This window comes from Pseudorasbora parva, chromosome 2 (assembly GCF_024679245.1).
Source record: "Pseudorasbora parva isolate DD20220531a chromosome 2, ASM2467924v1, whole genome shotgun sequence".
In the NCBI taxonomy this organism is placed as follows: domain Eukaryota; kingdom Metazoa; phylum Chordata; class Actinopteri; order Cypriniformes; family Gobionidae; genus Pseudorasbora; species Pseudorasbora parva.
The window spans coordinates 56,538,578-56,561,508 of record NC_090173.1 but is presented as its reverse complement, the minus strand read 5'-3'; the positions used below and the strand labels follow the sequence as shown (position 1 = coordinate 56,561,508).

The 22,931-nt window shown below is 40.7% G+C and overlaps 1 protein-coding gene across 1 annotated transcript; it reads right to left on the bottom strand.

Annotated features, from left to right (window-relative positions):
* Positions 1-7,630: 7,630 nt before the first annotated feature.
* LOC137049227 (E3 SUMO-protein ligase ZBED1-like) lies at positions 7,631-16,365 on the bottom strand. The gene is made up of 3 exons (XM_067427706.1): positions 15,902-16,365; positions 13,835-15,220; positions 7,631-7,695 (listed from the first exon to the last, which is right to left on the bottom strand). The coding sequence occupies exons 1-3, from the start codon at positions 16,236-16,238 to the stop codon at positions 7,631-7,633; spliced, it is 1,788 nt and encodes a 595-aa protein (XP_067283807.1). The 5' UTR covers positions 16,239-16,365.
* Between the last annotated feature and the right edge of the window lie 6,566 nt (positions 16,366-22,931).

Genomic DNA, 22,931 nt, shown 5'->3' with positions numbered 1-22,931 from the left:
ATTCTCCATCCAGCTGGCTCTCACTGCCACAGCAGTATCTCCTCTGCTCTAACAGAAGTTCAGGATTCTCCATCCAGCTGGCTCTCACTGCCGCAGCAGTGTTATCTCCTCCGCTCTAACAGAAGCTCAGGATTCTCCATCCAGCTGGCTCTCACTGCCGCAGCAGTGTTATCTCTTCCGCTCTAACAGAAGCTCAGGATTCTCCATCCAGCTGGCTCTCACTGCCACAGCAGTATCTCCTCTGCTCTAACAGAAGTTCAGGATTCTCCATCCAGCTGGCTCTCACTGCCGCAGCAGTGTTATCTCCTCCGCTCTAACAAAAGTTCAGGATTCTCCATCCAGCTGGCTCTCACTGCCGCAGCAGCGTTATCTCCTCCGCTCTAACAGAAGCTCAGGATTCTCCATCCAGCTGGCTCTCACTGCCGCAGCAGTGTTATCTCCTCCGCTCCAATAGAAGCTCATTATTCCCCATCCAGCTGGCTCTCACTGCCGCAGCAGTGTTATCTCCTTCGCTCCAATAGAAGCTCAGCATTCCCCATCCAGCTGGCTCTCACTGCCGCAGCAGTATCTCCTCCGTTCTTACAGAAGCTAAGCTTTTCCATCCAGCTGGTTTTCACTGCCGCAGCAGTGTTATCTCCTCCACTCCAATAGAAGCTCAGCATTCCCCATCCAGCTGGCTCTCACTGCCGCAGCAGTATCTCCTCCGTTCTAACAGAAGCTAAGCTTTTCCATCCAGCTAGTTCTCACTGCCGCAGCAGTGTTATCTCATTCGCTCCAGCAGAAGCCCAGTTTCTCCAACCGACTTTACTGCAAAACAGTGTCATCTCCTCCGCTCCAACAGAAGCCAGTTCCTCCACCCAAAGGCCTCCACTGCCACAGCAGTGATACCGCCTCAGCTCCCGCAAGAGTTCCGTTTTTTCCATTCAACTTGCTTGTACTGCCGCAGCAGTGATTTCTCCATATTTCCGCAGGAGTGTCAGTTCTACGTCCAACCCAGCTCACTGGTTTCGAAAAACAAGTTAAAATGGCTCGTCTCCACGGCTGCAGCAGTATCGACACGGCTCTCGCAAAGCCCGATACTCCATTGAAACTCGTTTCAATACCACAGCAATGTCGTCATCTCCATTCCCACAGGAGCCCAATCATCCGTGCAAATTGTTCGTTTGGATAGTTGGAAAGCAAGTTGAAACGTCTCGTATCCTCTGCCGCAGCAGTTATAGTCAATTTCGCTCCCGCAGGAGCTCTGATACGTCTTTTCAAAACCTGTTTCACTGTCTCAGCAGTCTCACCTTCTCCACCCCACAGGAGCCCAATTCTCTGTACAACTGGGTCTTCGGATAGTTTGGAAAGCAGATTTAAAAGGGCTCATCTCCACTGCCACAGCAGTATCACCAACCTCACTCCCGCAGGAGTTCTGTTCCTCCATCCAAACTTGTCCCACCCCCACAGCAGTGTCATCTTCTCAACTCCTACAGGAGCCTAATTCTTTGTACAGCCAGCTCATTGGATACGTTTGAAAATATGCTGAAACAGCTCGTCTCCACTGCCACAGCACTGCTATCTCCTCTCGCCTACACGCAACCACCCCAGCTGACTACCAACGAGGTTCACCTTTCTGATATCACGACCATACAAACCTCAGACAATAATGAACAAGATCTCCCGATCCAGTGACTATCCCCCCCTTCGATTGGCACAGCACCAGTTCATGCTCTGCAACTTTTGGGGGGCATCAACATCATTTACTGGCTGCTGTCCTATGCTAGTAGCAATTTTTTGGGGGAGTACTCTGGGTTCGGGCCAAATACCGAGCTCGGAGCCCTCTCCTCGGACAGCACGCCAAATACGCATACCATTTATTCTATCTGAATTATTTGTAAGTGTGAACTCGTGAAATGATGTTTCTTAAAAAACTAAGTTCGGGAGAAGCACGTTCAAATGATCTACCTAATCATGATGTCATTCCAACCAGCTGTCAACAATCAGTAATCAACATGTCTACCAATCAGCTCAAGTGGAGGATCACATAAATACCCAGTCAACTCACCAACGTTCCTTGACAAAGTTTGCAGCATCCCTCCACCACCCCTTCTACCTCACACGCACCTGGTTAACTTTCCTAACCAGAAATACGGGGGGAGTACTCTGGGTTCGGGCCAAATACCGAGCTCGGAGCCCTCTCCTCGGACAGCACGCCAAATACGCATACCATTTATTCTATCTGAATTATTTGTAAGTGTGAACTCGTGAAATTATGATAGGATGTGACATAATTTATGAAGAATCTTTTAGCCTAATAGAGGGACAGAAATGGGAAGTAAAAGGACAAGGGTTATTGATAGGGAAAAAATGGGGTAGTTGGCTCAGTTTTACTAACTTCAGAACAGGAAAATTGGTACAACCTAACAGACACAGCAGACGACCTGTTGTTAGCTGCCACAACAAGGAAAGATTGTGTAGGAAGGAAAAAATTAATTAAAAAAAATAAAAATAAAGTTTGATATTAAAACAGCTGTTGGACTCTTGCTTTAAGGTCAGTAAGGATAAGGTACAGGTGTGCAGACGGCAGGCTACCTTCCTGGGATGTACAATTGTTGCTGGGGGAAGTGGACTGTCCTCAAATCATAGGACAGAAATCTTAAAATCATGCAAAACCCTTTACAGTCAAAGACATGTCGTCATTTTTGGGGTTAACAGGGTTCAGCAGGCACTATGTTCCAATGTATGCCCACCTAACAGCACCATTGAGAAAGATGGTCAATGAAAAGGGAATGAAAAACTCAGGAGCGCAGTTACAGTGGACAATGGAAGGGGAGCAATCTTTCATAGAATTGAAGCAGAAACTGTCAATGGCAGCAAACCTACAAAGTGCAGATTACTCAAAGCCATTTTACCTAGATGTGTCAGAGACAGGAACAAGTGCGCATGGGGTTCTATTTCAGAAAGCACAGGGGAATAGGCGCATTTGGTAATATATCAGTGTGCTGCTCGATCTGGTGGAGCAGAGACAACCGCCGTGTGCTAGGTTTGTGGCAGGGCTGGCCAAGGTGGTCACAAAAAGTTCACATATCGTCATGGGCCATCAGCTGACAATATCGACCAGTCATTCATCGGTCGTTCATCGGCTCTGCCTCCTTCACTTTCTCACCATTGAGACAAAGATGTATGATAAAAAATTTGACAGCCCCTAACATCAGCTATACACATGAGGGAGTGAAAATGGCAGAGTTGATGTGTGAAGGGGAGTTATATGACTGCTCACCAATTACTAAAAGTTGATTAAAAAATTAGACCAGACTTAAAGGCAGACAAGTTGACAGGAAAAGGGGCTATTGGAACTATTGGAACTATTTACTGATGGAACTATTTACTGACGGCTACTGTTAAAGACATACCCCAGAGTCTTTATGTGCAGGGTATGCTGTAGTTGTGGCTGTGAATGGTCAATACTATACTAGAAAATATCTGCATCCACAGGCCTGAACTGGCTAAATGTCTTACAAATTGAACTAATGACTATTCGTTCCTCTGTTAACAGATGTACAGGGTTCCGCCCATTACGAGTTATTGACTGGCCGACAATTTCCAGGTCCAGCAGCAGGACTTCAGTGTGGAGATACACTAACACTGGCTGCCAAACCATTTTTTGATAAACTAACTTCTTTGATAAGTATTTTTCCCCTTCAGATTTCTGGCAAGCTCCCTGACCCACCGCCCTGCAGCTCGGAGTGGGTCCGCCTGAGACAGTTTCGGAGGAAGTGGTCCGCCTTGCAGTGGTCTGCCCCACTGCGTGTTAAAGCCAGGACATCACATTGTGTCCAGTTGGAGTAGTGACACTTAGTATCATATTTCTTCTTGTGTTGAATGTGCTTCACCCAGCAGGTCATTGACTGAAACCAGGTTGGACCTGACTGCGCAGGTCCAAGAGGGGGACGCACAAGAAGAACAAACAGAGAAACAGATAACTATTGGAGTGCAAACTCCTGGAAATTCTGAGGAAACAGGTTTGGCACCACAACTGACCGACACAATAACTCAATTGAAGATCACACCAACTCACTCTAACATACAATTCAAAACAGGAGACATTTTTGACACACCTGAATCAGAACCAATTGCTCATTGTATAACTGCAGACTGTGCATTGGAGGCAGGGATAGCAAAACAAATTTGTGAGAGATACGGGGTGTTCAAAATAAAACAGCAGGGAAAGCAACCTGGAAACAAAAATAGGGCCCTTTACCCCAAGAGAGGGAAATTATACATGTTTCAATTTAACTAAAACTGAAAAATCTAAAATCTATGATAGGAGAGATGTGCTGTACCTTCATTCCAAACAATACTGCTCCTGATGGGAGTGTGACTAAGGCCTTAGCAGGATTGAGGGCTTTGTCAAGTGAAATGAAGAAACACTCTGGTATAGATAACCCAGTGGACAAATGGATGACTAACATGTTTGGAAATTGGAAGGGGGTAATAATTTCAATATTTTATACCCTGGGAATATGTTTAGGGAATAATTGTAACATGTGGGTGTTGTTGTATACCATGCATAAGGTCTCTTTGTAACAGGATGATTGTGGCTGCAATTGAAAGGAAAGATGACCGACCTCCAGCCTATGCAATGCCACTTCTGGGAGCAGAGGTGGAATGTGATGATATAGACAGTGAAGTGGAGGTGATGTGATCTCTTTTTTTAAGAGATCAAGAGAGGGAATTGAAGGAAATTTTCATTTATTTTAAGGAAATGTTTATTATTTTCATGCAAGTTGCTTTTTATGATTTTAAGTATTAACCATGTTGCAGATGATGTTTCACTGTCCACAATATTAAGTATACAGTATTAATTGTATCTTTCACCATGAAGTATTAATGATTGAATATAATGTTCATTATGTATTTTTTATGTTTGTTTATGATGATTTAACATGCAGATGTGCAGATGATTTTGCAGAAGCGCTATAAAAGGTGTGAAACGAAACTGAGGAGAAGTAGATGCGGTACGAGGTCAAGCAAGGGTGAGACAGCGGGGGTAGAGAATTTCTGAGAACCACATAGCTACAAGTGAAACAGGTTAAAGATGAAACAAAGATGCAGAAGGATATGTCTTATAATATGGAAAAATACCAGAGCTGTACTTTCTTTGTGTGTGTGTGGTTAACCTGTGTTCATAGAAATACTGCCTGGAGACTGATGACACAGTACACCCAGATTGGAGGAAACGTGGTGTGGGGAGGAGATGGAAGAACAAGAATATAAACATAGATGAAAAAGTTGTGCGGCATTCAGGACTGCCCTGATGCTTATATCTGTTGTTCTGAATCCTGAGCTCAGAAACCTTTTTTACTCGCTGTTACTTTTAATAAATTTATACTTTTAATTGATAACTCGACTCCTGGCCGATTATTGAACTTGGGGAGGACTTTGGGGAATAAAAAGTCCAACAATATCACATTATATTCGCTTCAACCTTTAGACATAGAAAACAACCCGGGGAAAAAAACACAGACTTGGTAACAGTGCAGTTGAGCTCTGTTGACATTTGACAATAAGTTGCTTCATTGCTCTCATTCGTTGTATGTCTTTCCTGGTTCGGTTGAAACACGCCCCATAATCACAGCCCAATGGAGCAGTTTCAGACTCATATTCTGACTAGAATTGAGTATGACCACGTCAGGCCAGCTTGGATCCAGCCTCTTATGAAGACTTCACATGACCCATACCTTTGAATAGAAGACACCTAGAATTATGTGATATAAAGTCAGAATTGTGTGATATAAAGTTAAAATTGCGTGATATACAGTCAGAATTGCGTGCTTTAAAATCAGAACTAAATTGTGTATATGTTTTTTATTGTTAGGGATAGTTCACCCAAAAATGAAAATGTGATGTTTATCTGCTTACCGAAAGGGCATCCAATATGTGTTTGTTTTTTCAGCCGAACACAAATGAAGATTTTTAACTCTAACTGTTGCTCGTATAATGCATGTGTATTTCTATGAGAGCCACTATGAGTGTAAAAAACATATAGACATATGAATAGTATTGCCTTCAGAATGGCAATTTGCCCACTTGATGCTGAAAAGGCGTTTAAACTAGGTATGGCATTATGGGTGACCTGACTGGCCTAGGCCCACCCACATTTCAATAGTTCCACCCAAAACTTTTCTAAAAAAATTAAATAAATAAACGAAATAAAATATATCAATTTAGTCAAGGATGATAAATAGGCTAACAATTTGTGCTAAAAAAAAAGTCTTAATTTAAAAAGAAAATGTAAAAAGTTGGTTGTCAATACTTCCATTTTGTCATGGTTTTCCAGAAATTTGGATGTAATTATTTTAAGTCAATGTGACATTTGGTGTTGAAAGTGTTTGTGCATAAATAAATACATTTGCATGTAAACTGAAGGATGTTTTTTTTCTTTGAGTGACTTTTTGATACAAAATCATATCAATTGCAGCCATACATGGTCTCTGATTGAAAGGAATAAAATAGTGTTTCGTGCCGCCTTAACAAATTACACATCACTATAAATGATCACGTCCAAAAATTATAGGGAAACCCGCAAAGCAATGATCAACTTCTCCTCTATTTGGCTTGGGAACTAATGTGGTCGGAACCAAAGTTTGCAGGCCTGCGTTCTCTGGATTTCTCTCAAGCGGAGCACGTCTACATTCCAATTGGTTGCAGCCAAACCGCGTCATAGCTCATTACCATAAAGTTGAGCTGATTTCATCTCTCCTCTACGCCCAATTTGCCGGAGCTCGCCATTGGCTCCCATTTAAAAATTGAGGACTTCCGGCCACCTTGCAGTCCTCATCACAGCCAGCCCTTTAGCCCCACGCTCACAGTCACTGTTCGGTCTCGTTTGCACATAGCCACAGCTTAGCACACTCTTGGATAGGGTTTGGAACCGAGAACCGAATACTGATTTTTTATCGGAATAAATATCGGAACCACGCAAAATTCCTAAGTGTCGGTTCCGAAAACGGTTCTGGTGCAATACGTGTGCTAAACGCTGGGAGCGTATCCTTTAATAGCGAGCGACAGCTCACCTCATCAGCAATATTAATTACGTTGCCTGCCGCTTTCTAGGAGTGCAACCAATTAACGCAGTTCAGCACTGAAAGCTCTCGTGCTACATATTTAGGGTTTTTCATCAGATATTTTCTTGTTGACCACCAGCATGGCAAAGAGAAAGTCACAAGTATGAATTGATTTCCAAAGAATGAATGATGATGAAGCAAAATGTAACATGTGAAAATATAATAACATGCTAAGGAGGCTGCACTATAGGGCTGTCACTTTTATTCGATATTCGAATATGCATTCGAACATGACGTGAAATATCCGTAATCGAACTATAAATAAGCTCTCCGGTTTGTAAAGTGCCATGTAGCACAATTTTTTACAGTCAGGTGCATTTACATGGAGCACTGTAATCGGTTTAAAAGTCCAATCTGAATGAAAATGCTCCATATAAACACCTCAATCGTAATAAAAATGCCCACACTGAATGAAATTGTAATCATTTTGAGATGGGTTGGATAAACCTTTTCATGAATCGATCAAACGAAACATTTCCCCATGTAAACGACCTGAGCGGATTACTTTTGAGTGTGCGTCCTTATGTGACGTACACACCGCGCGCCCTCACCACTGAAGAGCACACGTCGCGCTCATGCACCAAACCTGTTGAAGAGAGGAAAGTACATTTTTCTGAGGGATAAACTTTTTATTTCATAAGGAGTTATGAAGATAATGTTGGCATAATGACACTGTCCCTAAACCTACCCATGTAAGCAAACAGTCAACTACTTCAACTACGCCTGTCTTTAGAAAAAAAAAATTCTGAGATGATTATTACACTTTACAACAAATCAATTTCTTTTATAAAACCGTAAAAGTCCTGGTGGCCGTTGAGAGTTGCTATGGCATCCGTAAACAAACTCCAGCGGCTGGAGAGGACTGCGTCGACATCTGATGCGGTAGACAAACTGAAAGCTGCGATGATTGCATATAGTGGCACTTCATATCGATTAAGTTGATAACCTGCTGCTTCAAACATTAACCATTTATTTTTCCATACAGCCTGTGGCCTGAGTCCTGTTTATGATTGTCCGACTAATGCATTTCTGATTGATTCTCTGTTACGGCGATGTCTGTATTTTTTTTTTTTTTTATATATATATATTCATTTGATATACATAGAATACATTGCTAGATATTTGATATCCGGTCAAATTAGATATTTTTCAAAAATGACAGTCCTACTGCAGTTGCAATTTGACAAAACATTTCCTACAGCACGGAATCAACCTAAAAACATGCAATGTGTTCAAGTGTTTAAAGGGGGGGTGAAATGCTGTGCCGCGCTCCACTTTATTCCTATGGGTGACATCAAACGACTTCAACGCTTCAGCACAGCATTCCGGGAAGGCAGCGCTGCATTTGAACCGATTTCAACGCAGAAATGACGGGAAGCTTCACAACATCGCGAATCTCCACTGTCACTGCTGTCACAGGACTTCAGCAAATCATACCAAAGAAGTGTGTTTTTGACGGAGCGGTCCCAGTGATAAAGGTTCGGTCCTGCTTTGGAAGCAGTCGGTGAGTAAAACTTCTTCAAATGTCTATGCTGTTGGCTATCGTCGAGTGAGTAAACATCAGTAAACGACACGATCGCGTACTTCGTCATTCAAATGCGCTAACGGTTACTCCATTGTTGTTCTATGTATAACGTTACACTAGTCTGACGTGCAAAACCGTTTTGCTTGCTACTGCTAAGGTTTAGTCGCATACAATAGTCCATAAACCGAATCATGTCCTCATAAACTGCGAGTAAACACACAAATGTTGACAGGCCACTAAATACAGTACATACCACAGAGACGGGCGTCCTGCTGTTGCTGTTTCTCCTGTTCAATTTATTACAGCCTGATTCTGGATCATTATCTGTATTAGCTGAATCCGATCGATAGCATACATGGGTTTCTTCACGCTTGAGGACGTCACCGCTTTGTTCGCAATCGTCATTCTTTGGCTCCACTCACACGATACGCCTCCAGGCGCTCAGTTTTTTTACGGAAAGACTCATTACAGCCTATATTTCTTTTATAAATATATAAAACTAAAGACTTTTCGGAGATATGAAGGATGCAACACTACTCTATAGGTACTCAAGATTGACATGAGATTGACTGAAACTGAGTGTTTCACCCCCCCTTTAAGGAAGGCTGCTACACCTTGCACGTCCCCATCGCCAGGTTGGAATTCATACACAGGTACATTTTATTTTAGTAGTAATACACTATATACTATCAATATATATATATATAGAGAGAAATATTATTTACGATTTTTCAGATGTTAAACAATGTCCCACTCCCACACCCCATCTTGGAACTTCGGAGACGGTAAATCTGTTTACTTTAGCCAGTAAAGGGAAAATGACGACCTAATTTATAGTGAAAGGCTTACATCCTTTTTCCACCATTGAGTCACCATAGATTAGGTAAGTGTTTACAACTACAACTAATTAATAAATATAACTTTAATTTCCATAAATTCCATATGGCTTAATTAATACTGTAATATACTGTATGTATGGTACAGGACTTTTTGTTGAAAATCTCTTTGCCAACCTGTAAATTCATTTGAGATCAAGTAATAAACACAAAAAGTATTGTTTAAGTTACGTATTGTGCCTTTTTCATTTACCACTATTTGTTTAATCATTTTAATGGAATCGGAACTGGAATTGTTAGTCGGAACCGGAACCAGAAAATTTCTCATGTTTATTGTTGTTGACCAGCTAGCACGAGCCGATCAGCTCCATGAGTCGGTGGGCGGGGCTACTGGATTAGACGCGCTGTAGAGGAGGTGTTTCATTGCTCAACAGAGGTGAACAGTAACTAAGTACATTTACTTAAGTACTGTACTTAAGTACACTTTTTGAGTATCTGTACTTTACTGGATATCTATATCTTTTCTGGAAACGTATAACTTTTACTTCACTACATTTGAAAGACAAATATCGTACTTTTTACACCACTACATTTCTATTTAGGTCGAAAGTCGTTTCTGTAGCAACTCTGAAAGTCGGAGGATGATTTTTTCCTTCTTTAAAAGGTTTTTTGTTGTTGTTGTTTCAGACAGTCTGTCGGGAATCACTCTTATAGGGTCATATACATTTTCCCAACTTTTTTTGAACACTGATCAGTTCATAGCAAAATGGAAGAAGACGGTTCTTAGGCACAAGTGTGTGCACCCATAGCCATACTTTGAAAGTATGTTTCAGTTAAAAAAATAAATAAAGATTAGCATAGTTGACATACACTTGGTGCATGTCTTATAAAATATAAACAGGAAAATATAAAATGGGAGAAAGAGAAGAGTAAAGTTGGGAGAATATCAGAAGTGTATCAGTGTATTGGATCGGTGCATTCGGCCTTAAAGTGACAGCAGCTTTGTAAAGAGCTTTGAAACTTATATACAGGGAGTGCAGAATTATTAGGCAAGTTGTATTTTTGAGGATTAATTTTATTATTGAACAACAACCATGTTCTCAATGAACACAAAAAACTCATTAATATCAAAGCTGAATATTTTTGGAAGTTTTAGTTTTTAGTTTTAGCTATTTTAGGGGGATATCTGTGTGTGCAGGTGACTATTACTGTGCATAATTATTAGGCAACTTAACAAAAAACTAATTTATACCCATTTCAATTATTTATTTTTACCAGTGAAACCAATATAACATCTCAACATTCACAAATATACATTTCTGACATTCAAAAACCAAACAAAAACAAATCAGTGACCAATATAGCCACCTTTCTTTGCAAGGACACTCAAAAGCCTGCCATCCATGGATTCTGTCAGTGTTTTGATCTGTTCACCATCAACATTGCGTGCAGCAGCAACCACAGCCTCCCAGACACTGTTCAGAGAGGTGTACTGTTTTCCCTCCTTGTAAATCGCACATTTGATGATAGACCACAGGTTCTCAATGGGGTTCAGATCAGGTGATCAAGGAGGCCATATCATTAGATTTTCTTCTTTTATACCCTTTCTTGCCAGCCACGCTGTGGAGTACTTGGACGTGTGTGATGGAGCATTGTCCTGCATTAAAAAATCATGTTTTTCTTGAAGGATGCAGACTTCTTCCTGTACCACTGCTTGAAGGTGTCTTCCAGAAACTGGCAGTAGGACTGGGAGTTGAGCTTGACTCCATCCTCAACCCGAAAAGGCCCCACAAGCTCATCTTTGATGATACCAGCCCAAACCAGTACTCCACCTCCACCTTGCTGGCGTCTGAGTCGGACTGGAGCTCTCTGCCCTTTACCAATCCAGCCACGGGCCCATCCATCTGGCCCATCAAGACTCACTCTCATTTCATCAGTCCATAAAACATTAGAAAAATCAGTCTTGAGATATTTCTTGGCCCAGTCTTGACGTTTCAGCTTGTGTGTCTTGTTCAGTGGTGGTCGACTTTCTGCCTTTCTTACCTTGGCCATGTCTCTGAGTATTGCACACCTTGTGCTTTTGGGCACTCCAGTGATGTTGCAGCTCTGAAATATGGCCAAACTGGTGGCAAGTGGCATCTTGGCAGCTGCACGCTTGACTTTTCTCAGTTCACGGGCAGTTATTTTGCGCCTTGGTTTTTCCACACACGTCTTGCGACCCTGTTGACTATTTTGAATAAAACGCTTGATTGCTCGATGATCACGCTTCAGAAGCTTGGCTATTTTAAGACTGCTGCATCCCTCTGCAATATATCTCACTATTTTTGACTTTTCTGAGCCTGTCAAGTCCTTCTTTTGACCCATTTTACCAAAGGAAAGGAAGTTGCCTAATAATTATGCACACCTGATATAGGGTGTTGATGTCATTAGACCACACCCCTTCTCATTACAGAGATGCACATCACCTAATATGCTTAATTGGTAGTAGGCTTTCCAGCCTATACAGCTTGGAGTAAGACAACATGAATAACGAGGATGATGTGGTCAAAATACTCATTTGCCTAATAATTCTGCACTCCCTGTACAAGTATTTAAATTAGTTTAAGTTAGTCGTATGCTAGTATGTCAGATGGAGCATCACTATATGACTTAAACCATGATGACAATGTGCATTTATACAACAATAATAAAATAATGCATTGGCATAAAAAAGGAAATTTACTTTGATACTTAAGTACTTTTGAAAACAAATACTTCTGTACTTTTACTTGAGTAAAAATCTGTTTTTACAACTTTCACTTGTAACAGAGTAATATTTGACCAGTAGTACTTTTACTTTTACTCAAGTAATAGAGTTTTGTACTTTGTCCACCTCTGTTGCGCAATGACGTAAGTATGAAGCACAGGACCGTTTTTCTGGGCCTGGTGTCTATAAAAGCCTTTCTTTGTCTAACAAGGAAGTTTTCAACTCTGAAACTTAGAGGATATTCTTATATTACCATGACCTTTTATATATCAAAAGCTCAAGGGAAAGCTGATTTCTCAATTCATCACCTCTTTAAGTCACTTACATTTTATATGCAATACTGACAGTTTTTGTTAGATTTTAGCAGCAAAAACAATTCCAAACAAAGATCACTGCAGAACCAAAACACATCTCAAAGCAATAGTGTGTCACTGAACAATTCAGCATTTGAATGAATCGGTTGAATCAGATTCCATGACCTGCTTTTCTCGTGAATTATGGAATATACTGGCAAGAACGAACTTTGTTCTTGTTCTTGCCACTTCAAGAAAACCAACACATTTCTTTGTTCTTGCAGCGTATGTTCCAAGCTTCATTCTTGAATGAATCACCCGTTTGAATGTATCGTTTAAAAGACTCAATGACTCACCTGCTGCCACCTACTGGAGGTGGTTTCATCTTTCCAATATTTCCTATTTGTATATTTAAACATATTTTAAACAATCTTATAACATTATTTAATGCAGTTGTCTTTATTTTTTTTATTTTTTTTAAGTAAATTAAGTTTGATTGGTAACAGCTGTATTGTCACAATTCACCAGTGTGAGTGCCCGTGATCACCACCAGAGGGCACTCCAACCCGGACTTCATAGACTTCGTCATCCTATCATAGACTACATTACCCATAATCCTTTGCCCAGACTCATTAGAACTCACTGTTTACACCTGTGTCTCATCACCTCATTACCTCTGCCTTTATACACCTTGTTCACTCTTGTTTTGTCTCACACTGCATTTCTGAGCGTTATCCCTGGTTTCATGTCTCTCGGTTTCGTTGGAATTCTTGCCTGTCTCGGATTACTAGGGATGTGCCAAACGAAGCTTCTGAAGCAGTGAGGCTTTTACAACAAACTGTGTTGGTGCGTCGAAGCTTTTGACACAGTGCTCTACTCTGCCATCTGGTGGTCAATAAAAATTCCTACACCAACTGTGTCATTCATTCAGATGTTGTTCATTGGGAAGGTTTATTTGTATATTTAATAATTTTCATTGTATTTTGCACAATAGAATGACAAATAAAGACTTTCTGTTCTTCATTTTTACTCACATAAACTTCTAAATAGAATGTTAAATATGCCAATAAATGAGGCCTAGGTGATTTTTCATTGCACTATTTTTTGTGTTCCTTACAAAACCAACACAAACATGCATTTTGTAAAAACAAAACAAAACACACAAATACAGAATTACAAATGCAATTACATATTTTTATTCAAGAATATTATTTGTTCTGCTGTGCTGGAGTTTAAGCGGCTCCTTTTTTTACTAATTACATCCCCAGCTTTAGAAAAAAATCGTTCACACGGAACAGATGTGGCTGTAATGGCTAGATATTTACTGGCCAAAGCATAAAGATTGGGGTATACTTTATGGGCCTGCCAGTACTTGAGAGGGTCATCACTTCGAGGGAGGTATGCATCATTGATGTATCTCTTGACCTCTATGGTGGCATCAGCATTATAGCTATGATGCTGTTGTGTCTCACTGACCCGGCTATCCAGGAGCTCCCACAGGTTATCTGAGGATGGTGGCTTCTGAGCTGCCTGAGATGAAGATGAAGATGATGATTCCACTGCTTGTGAAGCTTTCTCACTGGTTAGCCGTATCATTGAAGCACATTCACCTGTCAACAACCGTTCAGCTTCACGGGCATTATCCTGGTTGCCAAACCCAAGGGTCTTAAATCTGGGATCTAGCAATGTGGCCAGTGCAAGCACACGGATGGATTCAACATTACTGCACTGCTTGTTGATGTACTGCTGAAGAGCCATTCCTAAGGATGAAGCAGATGGATTTCTTGCATGGGCTGTTTTTTCTGCCACCTTGTGCTGAATCATCCTAATGATTGGGATGATCTTTGAAGCTGACACACTCTTTTCACCGGAGAGCTCTTTAGTGGCATACTTGAAGGGTGCCAGTACTTCAAGGCTTTCAGAAATGATGTCAAAATCAGCACTTGAAAGTGGCATGATGTCACTTGACAAACTAGCCAAAGCAGCACCAACAGGCTCTCTGAGGTCAATGAGTCTTTGCAGCATATCATGCGTGCTGTTCCATCTGGTGTCCACTTCCTGGAGAAGCTTCAGGGGCTGCCTGCCCATCCTTTCTTGGGCAAGGATTAGGTTTTTCAGTGGCCTTAAAAAAGACACCACTCTCCTGGCTCTTTTACGGATGTCTGCAAACACCTCATGCTCTTCAACTGCCCTCTTAACAATGAGGTTGATGGTATGAGCAAAGCAAGGGAGATGGCGTAGTCCCAGCTTCTGAATTCCTGATACCATGTTGGCCGCATTGTCTGTCACCATGGCAGCAACTGAACCAGTGAGCCCCCAGTCAGATATCAGATCCGACAAAGCCTCTTTGATGTTGTCAGCTGTATGTGATTTTGGGAACTTTGATACTCCCAGCATGACTGACCCAAGTTCTGTGTTGCTGTTAGTGTAGTGGCATGTGACCCCCAGATAGGACTCCATAGTGAGGGAGGTCCACATATCAGCTGTGAGGCAGACAGATGGGATGTTCTGCAGATGTGCCATAGCCTTTTGCTTCACCTCTTTGTATTTCTCTCTGACCATCGTCTTAACAGTTTTCCGGGTTGGCAGAACATAGGTGGGGTCCAACTTGTTCACAAATGCTCTAAATCCCTCGTCTTCCACGATGGAGAAAGGCTGCAAGTCCTTCACAACCATGTTGACAAGGGCCTCATCAAGCTCCTTCTTCCTTCCTAATAATACACAGCACAATTATACCATTCATTCATATTGGCAGTGTAAGTAAAAGTAATTAATGCAAACTAAGCCCATGCAGTGTTTAACCAAGTAACAAAAAATATTTCATTGGCAATACAAAAGTGTTTGTTTGGAGTTGGCCTAAAAATCCAACATAACCTATTTCAACCCACCCCACTAATGGAAAGTATAATACAGAGGTGGGCAGGGGCGTAGCACCAAATTTTAGGCCCTGGGTACAAACCATCTTGCTGGGCCCCCGTACCATGTATGTGTATGTATAGAAAACTGACTTCTAAGGCCCCCCCCCCTGCCTCAGGCCCTGGTTACTCAGTACCCTTTATCCCCCCAGTCCCACGCCCCTGGAGGTGGGCAAAGGACCTACATTTCATAAACACAGGGAGACATACAGTTGGATATTAAAAGTAACAATTATGTGTATAAAGGTCATTGTGAAAGACATGAATATTAGAAATAGGATTGGTTGAGTTCCTTTGAAACTTTGGCTACACTATTTGTGATTAGTTAATATTTCTGAATATACATATATTCCACCACATAAAGAAACGGAATAGAAAATGAAAACTTGACCTTCAAAAGGGTGAATTTTCATGCATTTTAATTACTTTATCACTCTTTGGGGAAAGTACATAATATTTTTTAGTCCCAAATTTGACCTTTTTCAGTTGGAGCAGACTGGTGCTCTGTTGTAGGAGTCTCGTTGGCCAGAGCATTTGGATGTTTGGAGCGTAGATGTCGAAGCATTGAGGATGTATTATTAGAATAAGATAAAGTTTGGTCACATATCATGCATGATACTTTATTAGGAGTGTCGAGACTGAAGTGTTCCCACACTTGAGAACGTGGTCTCTTTCGTGCATTCTCCATATTGAAATCAAACACAATGTGAGCTGTTGACAACTGAGGATAGCGTTTACAAACAGCAAATAAGTTTGTCGTTGAGAAATGACTTTTATTCAGTTTTCTGGGAACAGTGGTTGAGCTTAATTGCATGATGTTTTAATTTACATTCAGACAATTTCATTCAGATGTATTTAATTGTAGCCCTTTAATTAGCAACAACGCACCAAGTTAAAAATGATTACATTATTAAGCTAATTAGAATATCGCACTAAATGGATAGCAGATATGGGACAGCACAATCGACGCGCTCTGTATTTGAGCACGTCATGATGACGTGTCAGTGACATAACGAAGCTTCATTTCCACAGGTCACGTGACAGCCTCATTTCAAAGCAATGCTCCGAAACAGTTTCGAAGCACTAGTGCTTCGAAAACTTGAGATGTGTGTCGACACAGGGTGTCGAGCTACCCATCCCTACGGATTACCCTTTTGCCTCCGTCCCTTGTTTTGTTTGCCTGATTGGACTGCCTACCTGTGTATGACCTTTTGCCTTTTCTCTGACAACGATTGTGGATTGTCCTTTAAATAAAGCTGCGTTTGGATCCTACTTTCTGTCTCAGAGCAGTCGTTACACCTATAGTGCCTTATTCTAATTTAATTTCTAGATTAAATGAAAAAATAAATTGAAAGCATAGCCAATATTTAATTAGATAATGGAAAAATGCCCTTTATAAAAGGTAAAAGATATCACAAATATAGTGATGGCAAAGTGAAGCTTTCTGAACCAGTGAAGCTTTCAGCACAGTTGTATCAGAAAAAGGTTCATTACTCGAAGCTTTTCAAGTCAGAGCTCAACGAGGACCTCTGCTGGTGAATGTGAGGGAAAGCGCTGTGTCGCAAAATGTTTTGCAACCGACGCATTATCTAGAAGCAAAAAGTGAATTAATGGATTGATTAATAAATTAATGAGTTAATCAATATATTATATATGACATTATATGACACAATCTGTTCCATTGCATACTCCTAGTAACTTAAACCAATAAAGATATGATTTTGTATTGTGAATGTGAACATTTTTCCTGTTTGTAAACAATAAAACTCACGAATAAAGGAAGTATGCAAAATAAATGCATGCACACAAGGAAAAACATACACACACTTTCATATGATTATAGAAGGATAAGCCTATACTTGTCTCTAATGTATGAAGTCATAGGCTAGTGCGGATTAAATAAATTACAGAACAAAAGCCAAATAAATGATCAACCTTATTGGGCGAAATCAAATGAAAGTGTTAATACATTTCAGAACGCCCTCTCTTTGCAACAGGGTCCATAACAAACTCGCGCAATACAAAAAACCCGCTCAATGCAACGCAATACACCTCACAGGCAGCGCCCTGTGTCGCGCATTTTTAAACCTTTCTGAATCAGTCACGTGGGTGTTTGTGAAACGAAGCTTCGGACGTCATTGGTCACGTGGTTTTGATAGAACGAATCAAGCATCGATACAAAGCTTCACAGAAAATAGTTTCATTTTTTTGACACACGCTTCGGAGCTTTGGTGTCACTGTTAACATCACTACACAAATATACAGATTTAAAATATGTCAAAACTGAATGAACACTGGTGACAATATTGCTTCAGAATAAATTATATTTACAACACACGCACACACAAAAAACAAAATCCGGACAAGCACATTTTTTACTCTTACAAATGAATGAAAGGCTTAATGTCGAGCCCTGTAATTTACTTGAGTACTCTAATTTACCTCTGTGTACTTTATATGTGTTTTTCATTCCAACAATGTTAATAAAATGATCAAATGCATTCAGTGACACTCATAATTTCTCTTATTTTCACAGAAAAAAAAAAATTTGGCTAGTGGAAATTCGGATCGGCTGGTGATCAAAAAAAGTGAATTTAGAACCCCTATGGCATAATGTCTTTGTTCTATTTGTGATTACGTCTCTCAGTGTGATAAACTTCTTTGTCTTGTTAACGTTTGACCGCCAAATGCTTTTGGATCTTAAATCATCAACGGACGGAGGTACAGGAACGCACGCAGAAAGGATATGGCCCCAATTACCTGCCATCTGGGTGCTCGCTCCCGTTTCACCTATGGTGACCATTGTGCGCTCATTGTGGGACTATATACATGACAACAAATCATGGTTATCTTTATATTTCTTTAAAACTGAACGAAGATAAAACTAAAGTTGTGTGGTTTGGAGTCGCAAATAATTTTGCTGATCTGGGCGGTCTAGCCTAGCCTGGCTCCGCCCTCCTACTTCAATTTAAATTTTCCTTAAGTACTCCGTCTGGGATTGTGGTATATTCTCTGGTTTTCTCCGGTCAAATTTGAACCGTTCCAGTCAGCAAACAGAGGGAGTGGCTGAGAACGATGACGTTGATGTTGCGCTAGTTTGAGATGACAAACAACATGACCAAACATTAGCGAATGGTTATGGCTGATCTAGAGTGGCTCTGGGGAGATCCAATAGTTTTAAACTTCAACAGAGTTCCCGTCTTCAAGGAAGTTAACGCTTGTCAATGGAGAGTGGCCAGACTCTCTGTACAAAGGAAAGTCTGGTAGGACCAGGCTAGATCTAGCCCCTTTCTGTAAGAAATTTAGGAGCTCTTTTTACAGTGATCTCAAGTTTGAGAAACAGATTTATTCTGTGGTTAAGTCCTGTTTTTATCACTTTAGATTAATAGTGAAGGCAAAACCATTTTTGTCCAAGCGTGATCTCCAAAAAGTCACTCATGCTTTTGTATTGATAAGGTTAGATTACTGCAGCTCACTATATGTAGGCAAAAAAATATTTTAAAGGGATAGTTCACTTTGAAATTAAATTTTGATATGTTTTAGCTTACCTCATGGGCATCCGAGATGTAGGAGTATTTGTTTCCCCAGTAGTTTCAATTTTGATCATTTTAGGTCAAACCGTTCTTGTCTGTGCCTCACATAATGCAGGTCTATGGTCACCACCTCAAAGAGCATACACAGAGAAGTCAAAATTAAACAATCCCCCATCGTGAGTGCACACTGATGGCCTAAGACACGAGACGAGCGGTTTGTGTGAGAAAACAAACAGTATTTCTATCGTTTTTACCGCTTGTACACCACTACGTCTGACTGATCCGAGGGGGCACGTGCGTGTTTCCTGTTGTGACATTCGCGCAGAGCCGAACAGCCCTATACGCTCACTACGCGAGCTGTGTAGGGCCCCGCAATTTACTCAAGGCCCCGCCTCCCCCTCGTGTCAAAGCGCGTCAATCAATGTTGTAAACACTGATGATAAAATTAAGCGGAATTATCCTTCTGGCCATGAAAAGAGGGAAAAAACACCACGAGAGTGAATGGCAGGAACAGCAATCAGGTAAACTTGTGTTCTCGCCTCTCCAAGTTTGATGTCGGCAAATAACAGTAAAGTTAAGTTGATGTGCATCTCTTCTGTTGTCTTGCTAAGCTGGACAGGCAGGCTATGCATCTCTTGGTCTGTCTAGCTAGCTAATGCCAGCCGCTTTCAGGGCTGTGTTCTGTGTCTTTGTGCCTCAGAAATAAAATTAAGTGTTTTTTTTTTGTTTTTTTTGTTTTGATAAACGGGAACGGTGTTTGTTTACTGCAGCTCGGAAAAGATCTGCGTCGCGCATGAACATGCGTTCATATGCGCGTGCACGAAATGAAACGTGTATTTTCCAGCAGAAATATCTGTGTGGATACCAGACCGACAGAACAATATATGGGCATGATGGTCCTCCTCCTCATCATAAGTGCATATAGGCTACATAATAAGACAATGATTATCAAGTAATCAATACTTAAGTCAATGTTTAGTTACAACTCTAAACTACTGCACAAATTATGCAAGATGGAAAGCAATGTATTGACAATTTGACATTAGACATTGATTGACTATTGATTTATAGGCTGTATTGAATGTAAAATGGAAATAAAAATATTAATTAGCTGGACATACTGGTAAATATGGATGCACATCCCTCAGTAAATAATAACAATAAATCAAAATTGCTTTTACATGCATAATATAAAACACAGTAGCATCCTATGGCAAGCCATTTTAGCTTTTATTTATTCACAATTTATGCATTTTTAATGTCAATAAATGTTCACTATTTACGATATGTATGGAGTTTTTACTAGTAACAATGTCTTTTTGATATCAGGGGTTACATGTTCACTTGCACAAAAGTGAATTCTTGATATCAACAATGATGTCATCACCCACAGATTCTTGATATCTGAATCGCTAGTTCACTAGTTAAACATTACAAGAGCCAAGCCATAGTATAAATAGTATTTTATTAGAAAATGTGTAAAAGGAAATCTGGGGGAGCCAGTTTGAATGGGTCTGATGCTGCTTATAAAATGTATCTATAATTTGCAAGTGCTATGCTTAAGTTTGTACGTAGAGGAGATGCTGGATCATCTGCCAGTACAAGCAGATGATCCAGATGATCCACACCCAGAGTCTCAGCCAGTACTAGCACAGACCAGTACAGCCAGTACAGATTCACCAACAGTAAAGCCGTCTTCAGCAAGTACTATCTTAAGATTCTATAGAAAAAACTCTTTAATAAATATTGTCTGTTTGAACCTAATTCTTTGACTGTTTTGTTCAAAGGAGGGAGGATTGTATTGGGAGCACTACAGTCCCTGAAAAAAGACTTGTCGCTTATCTATTTTTTAGAAATACCTGATATTAACCTGACTTTTAATTAATCAATTGGTGTTAGAAATAGCTCATATGAAAAGCTAAAACCCTTCCAAATGATGTTTAATGCACTGAAATAAATAATTTTCACAGAAAAAATATTTATCATTTAATCAAGACAGAAAGGTCAAATTTTGGAAAGACAAAAGTTTTGTCGCCTATACAGAAATTGAACACATTTACTGCAAATACAAAAATATGTCAGCAAATGAAGTTGTGGTGCTGTGAGATCCAAATTTAATATCTTGTATGACTTCCATGAGCTTGAAGGACTGCATCCATGCGGTTTGGCAAGGATTCATACAATTTATTGATGAAGTCATCAGGAATAGCTAAGAAAGCAGTCTTGCATGCCTCCCAGAGTTCATCAATATTCTTTGGTTTCGTCTTCCATGCGTCCTCTTTCATCCTACCCCACATATGCTCAATGATGTTCATGTCTGGTGACTGGGCTGGCCAATCCTGGAGCATCTTGATCTTCTTCGCCTTGAGGAACTTTGATGTGGAGATGGAAGTATGCGATGGAGCACCGTCCTGCTGCAGAATTTGGCCTCTTTTATGGTTGGGAATATAAGAGGTAGCTAAGATTTCTTGGTATTTTAGACAATTGATGTTGCCTTCCACCCTGCAGATCTCTCGCACACCCCCATACTGGATGTAACCCCAGACTATGATTTTTCCGCCACCAAACTTCACTGTTTTCTGGGTGAATCTTGGATCCATTCTGGCTCCAGTAGGTCTCCTGCAATATTTGCGGCGACTGTGGTGTAATTCAACAGAAGATTCATCTGAAAAATCCACCTTCTGCCACTTTTCCAGCGTCCATCCTTTTAGCAGGCTGTGGGCCTTGGCAAATGCCACACGGTTTTTCAATTGTCTTTTGTTTAGTGCTGGCTTCTTGGCACTGATTCGACCATGGAGGCCATTTCGAGACAGAATCCGACAAACTGTTCTGGTTGACACAGGGACTGTAAGGTTTCAGGTGTAACTGCATGGCAACGGCAAATGGTTTAAATAGCTTACGGGTCAGGTAAGAGGGCCCCTTAGCAGAATTTTGCTTAGGGCCCCAGGGAGTTCAGGATCGGCTCTGCATTCACGCGTTCTGGCTTTAGTCTGCGCAAGCGCGGAAAGCGCCGGAAGTGGATCTCTCGCGCGTGTACGTCTCTCATTGTTTACACAGAAATTTGGGAAGTGTTACCTTTCACTGTGAAGATCTAAACATATTTAGACGTACTTATGTGTATAATTCATTAACGCGATAACGCTTTAACTTGCCCAGCCCTAATATATATATAAAGAGAGTACAATCACTCATAAAAGTGCTTATATATCCCTGCAATATAACTTTACCAGTTCAGAACTGGGGAGTTTATCTTGCCTATCGGATAAACACAGCAATCACTCGTGCTCTCACAACACAGCACCAAAACACACCGCTGTTAACACTGCAGGCCGACAGCCGAACCACCACCACACACAAAGGACACGGGTAATACTGGCACCCCAATTCTGAAGGGAAAGAGAAAAGAGGATGAGACAAACACACACACACACACTAATAAACACACGGCCCACGTTATGATTCGGCCAAACAGACACTTGTCACAGGCTATCAGAAGGACCAATGTCACAAATGGTGACTGTCCTAGTCGATTCCGTTCCCTTCCGGAATTCCTGTTCCCCCTCAACGAAGCATGTCTGTTGATAGCGGATGCAGAAGCAGCTAAGCACAGCTGGGTGTACGGAAAGCGAAAAAGGCCAAAAGTGTTGGCGTTACTTCCAAATGTCAAACGCACTGCAGAATAATAAAATGATTCTCTCATACACACTCCATTTATTCTGTGAATTTAATTTTGCACTTGTACATATATTGTAGGCCTATTATGTCTGGATTTATGTAGTTGAATTCTACCTATACGAATTAGTCTAATTTGTCCACGCTGACTTCAAAACTCAATGCCTCATATTATTGTCATAAGGGACACACATATTCAGATGTTTAAGTTTTTTTTCAATGTAAATTACATTAAATTGACCTGAAATGAGTTTGAACCTTATATACATTTTTTTTAAAAATTGAAATTGCTTTGATGAGGT